The sequence below is a fragment of the Opisthorchis viverrini genome (assembly GCF_000715545.1).
Source record: "Opisthorchis viverrini unplaced genomic scaffold opera_v5_36, whole genome shotgun sequence".
Taxonomy (NCBI): domain Eukaryota; kingdom Metazoa; phylum Platyhelminthes; class Trematoda; order Opisthorchiida; family Opisthorchiidae; genus Opisthorchis; species Opisthorchis viverrini.
Window position 1 is genome coordinate 2092777 of NW_008751692.1, and position 4059 is coordinate 2096835.

At 41.1% G+C, this 4059-nt stretch overlaps 1 protein-coding gene across 1 annotated transcript; it reads left to right on the forward strand.

Moving 5' to 3' along the window:
- Positions 1–2241: 2241 nt before the first annotated feature.
- On the forward strand, positions 2242–3730 carry T265_02813 (hypothetical protein; the record flags this gene model as incomplete). Its single annotated transcript, XM_009167138.1, has 2 exons — positions 2242–2395; positions 3660–3730. The coding sequence occupies 2 exons, from the start codon at positions 2242–2244 to the stop codon at positions 3728–3730; spliced, it is 225 nt and encodes a 74-aa protein (XP_009165402.1).
- Between the last annotated feature and the right edge of the window lie 329 nt (positions 3731–4059).

The window sequence follows — 4059 nt, forward strand, 5'->3', positions numbered from 1 at the left end:
CTCAGCTTCCCAGTCGAAAGGAGGACTCAGTAAAGACAACCAGCTGAAAGACCGACTCAGCTGATTTATTTCGGAACGTAACGGATTTCTGTAGGGCGTCGAGTAAACTATTTATATGGACGTATGCAATTAATATTTGTGCATTCACTTCTCCGTCTAATTCAAATGTTCACAAGAGATATGAATATAAACGACGTGAAAAAATGTGTTATATTGTCTATTTCCTGTACAAAAATCACCTTACCAGTGACCTCATCTCCAAAGTGTCATTGTTCAGACACCATCAGCTTTGCTGTTCGTCGACAGACAGATAGGCTGATTTATGGAGATCCTATAATTGGGGACATTCATCATGGGAGAGGATAGATGCACCCTACAGCCGTCAGGTGTCATAATCCTCAAAGAGCTAACAAGTTGTCACATTATGATTAGTGTTTTGAGCATTGGATCACCGTAGTCAGAAGACGCTGTCTTTTTCACACAAGAGAGACTCCGAAAATACAGCTAACTGATTTATGCTCTTCTTCTCTAGAAATGTTATCTGTTGAATCATACGACATTCACTAGAGTTCGGTGACTTAGAGAAAGAATTTAGTCACGCGGAGTTCAAACAAGCGCCAGAACCTTCTTTCCAGAAAGTTTGCATTATATGCCCGATTGCACTTTGTCACAGGAATTGAACACTGCCGAAATTTCCCCTAAATAATCTTTATGGCGAAATAAAATGTAGTGAATTTTTATGTGTTATAAAATCCTACAAGAACGCCGTTTGTTCCAAACTAGCACAGTCGTTAAAAATACAAGATTCCCCTTTCAATAGGCAGAACCAGGAGCAAACGCGTTGATGAGCGCCAACTTGTATATTGCAGTTGATATGGTAGCACGAACTTTGATATTTGTAGCATTTGTGAAAACTGCCCACAATTAGCAGGTACTATCCATTTGGTGCCTCCTTAGGGATTTGTGACTGAGGCATAACACAAGCAGATCAAAACAACCATACAGAAGAATGATATAATAGGGTTAATTTATGGCTTGAAGGCTGCCCTTTTCGCCCAAGTCGTTAAATAATTCACAGAAAACTGCGCAATACAAGTGAACTAAATTAGCTACACGGACAAACAGGATCTATGCGAATTGTGTAGTTTTGCTGACCTGTGTACAGATTGATCACCCTATTCACTGGACCTTACTGTGATCTTTGGTTTTCTAGAAACCAAAGGGGACGTTCAACGAAATGCAGCCTTCTATAATATCAAAAATTTACAGACATATGTCAGTTTTCTGTACTCGAACAAAATAGGGTTGGTGATGACGATGATGATGGCAGCTGTATTGATCAACAATGTGTGTATTAGCTAACGTCTATTGCCCACCTGGAGACGCAGTCGTGCATTTGTCAGATCGTGACTCAGATTCTGTGGTTAAGTTAAGAACTAGCACAAGATCGTCCAGTATAGAAGCGTGACTGCTAATAAGCAATGTAATGTGATGACCTATTCGGGTATCCAACAGAGGCAGTTATGGTATGATAGCAGTGCTGCCGAACAAATGACAAGAATTATTCACGAGTGACTACACAAAATCTGCCTGAACGCTGAACGGCAACTTTGTCGAATGTGAACGATTCAGACTATCCCACAGCGCTAAACGATTTCGTCATTTGGTCATCGCCTCTAACACACAGCAGGCAACAAGTGCCATGTAAGACGGCTGTTTAGTCGTGGAATCCTTTTGACCAGTAATATCACGTGTTATTTTGAATGTTCTCCTTGCTCAGATAACCATCATTTAGTTGGCCGGAAGTTGCCTGATCGCTGATTCTAATATACGCCAACTAAGGTAATATCTTGACAGTACTACTTGTTGGTTCATGAAATTCCAGCTGGAAGATCGATACGATTTCGTGAGTGTACACATTATGTATCACTTTGAAACGGGAAGCATGCTGGGCCAATGGAGTGGCAGAGATTTGCCTCCATCAGTCAAGTCCACGAGTAACCGTCTGCTAATAGCCATGAGGACAGATGGTTCAGTTGCACAAAAGGGGTTTGCAGCAAACTATGATACAAGTGAGTTAGTTTTCCATAACTTGTGTACGCCACATGAACCGTTCTGAATTATTCAGATTTTGCGTTTTAATTGTGTAATATACGCAACTAAGGTAATATCTTGACAGTACTACTTGTTGGTTCATGAAATTCCAGCTGGAAGATCGATACGATTTTGTGAGTGTACACAATGTGTATCAACTTTGAAACGGGAAGCATGCTGGGCCAATGGAGTGGCAGAGATTTGCCTCCATCAGTCAAGTCCACGAGTAACCGTCTGCTAATAGCCATGAGGACAGATGGTTCAGTTGCACAAAAGGGGTTTGCAGCAAACTATGATACAAGTGAGTTAGTTTTCCATAACTTGTGTACGCCACATGAACCGTTCTGAATTATTCAGATTTTGCGTTTTAATTGTGTCACACTAGGTACGCGTAACGTTAATTTGGTACGTGCTACACAACGCACTGTTTGGCCAAGCTCTTATGCTGTTCAATATTTGGAAAACTCAATGCAATCATCTGTTGTAAGGAATCGTAAACTGCATTGCTTAATACGCAGTTCTACAGCACGATGCTGAATTTGTCAACAAAACGCCATTGCTCGTAAATACTACGTCGTGTCCTAATCTGGTGTGTGCCTCAATATGAATTTTCCGGTATCACACATGTGTAAGGATATCTTGTGAAACGAACATGCACTGTTTTCAACTTTGGGCCTAATTTTGCGGGAAGCGAATGTGTGCACAACTCAAACTGTATGTTTGATGACAACGTTCAAATATGCCACCAAAGTGGGGAGTTGTACAAGAGGTTACAACATGCATTTTACTGAAATGGTCCTCACATGACGTGTTGACAATGAGAAGAATCACTGGAAGCATAATATCAGACGAAACTGACAGGTTTGCATCGCCCGCTTGTCTTGGTCTATCCAACCATCAGACCGGTTGTATACAAAGTACTTTGACGGAGATTTATTTGCATCTAACGAACGCCACATACCATACATGGCCAGTACGTAGCTATGATACACTTTCTGTCGAGTTCAAAATGGCGAACAGTTTTTTTTCAAATTGCCGGGCTGTATAAAGCACAGCGTTCTTGCATCCATATGACCTACAATGTTGCACTTTTAAACCCACTAATCTGGTAAAATTAAGCTAAGCACATCGGCTATCATTGTTGCGAGCGTTTACTAACACCTCTGAGTTTTACTTGTGTACATTATGATTGATTTGGCTGTGTTCTGACGAAAACTTCAGACTTCCTTTTGGGTTCCCGAGGACTAAACCCAATACATCGCCCTCGTTCACAAAAGTAGGGTTCGTGTCAACACCGATAAATTGCACGTAAACGTACAATAAAACGCGTCGTGTGTTTCTCCGCTTTATCTCTCGGTACAACAAATTGTCGTTTTGAAAGCTGGCATGAACAAAACCGAAACAAATTCCCAGCCTGTTATTCTAACCACCCGAAAACAGAACTGATAAATAGCAATGAGAGACTAGCTGAGACAGACTTGGCTTTCACGTTTGGTTTCCACTGTTCTGCATAAATATTTTTATTTACAATATCGTCAACTTCTTCGTTCTCTCATATCCCCTAGCATGTCGAGAGAGTGGTAAGCCCAGTCCAGTGATCATTTGTTTGTACTCAGCCTTTAGTATTTTCGCTTGATACTGTGCTGAGCTAATGGAAGTATTGCTCGTGAATAAAATGCTGTACTTACGGTTCAGAGTACTGTGCTGGAATTGGTGGATCTACTGTCAACTAGACACTTTGGCAGTGTAAAAGATCATATTCACAACGTTGTGATCTAACATCAAAAGCCGAACATACACCATCGGGGCGTTTTTCTTATACGGGCAAACATTGTAAAGTCTTCCAAGAGAAAAAACACTTTCGGGTTTCTAGGAATTGCGTGGTAAATGGCCAAGTACCATGCTAACTGTCATATCTGCTGATTTGTCAATCTGTGGTATCTGCTGTCGACCCAATTCAGTGCC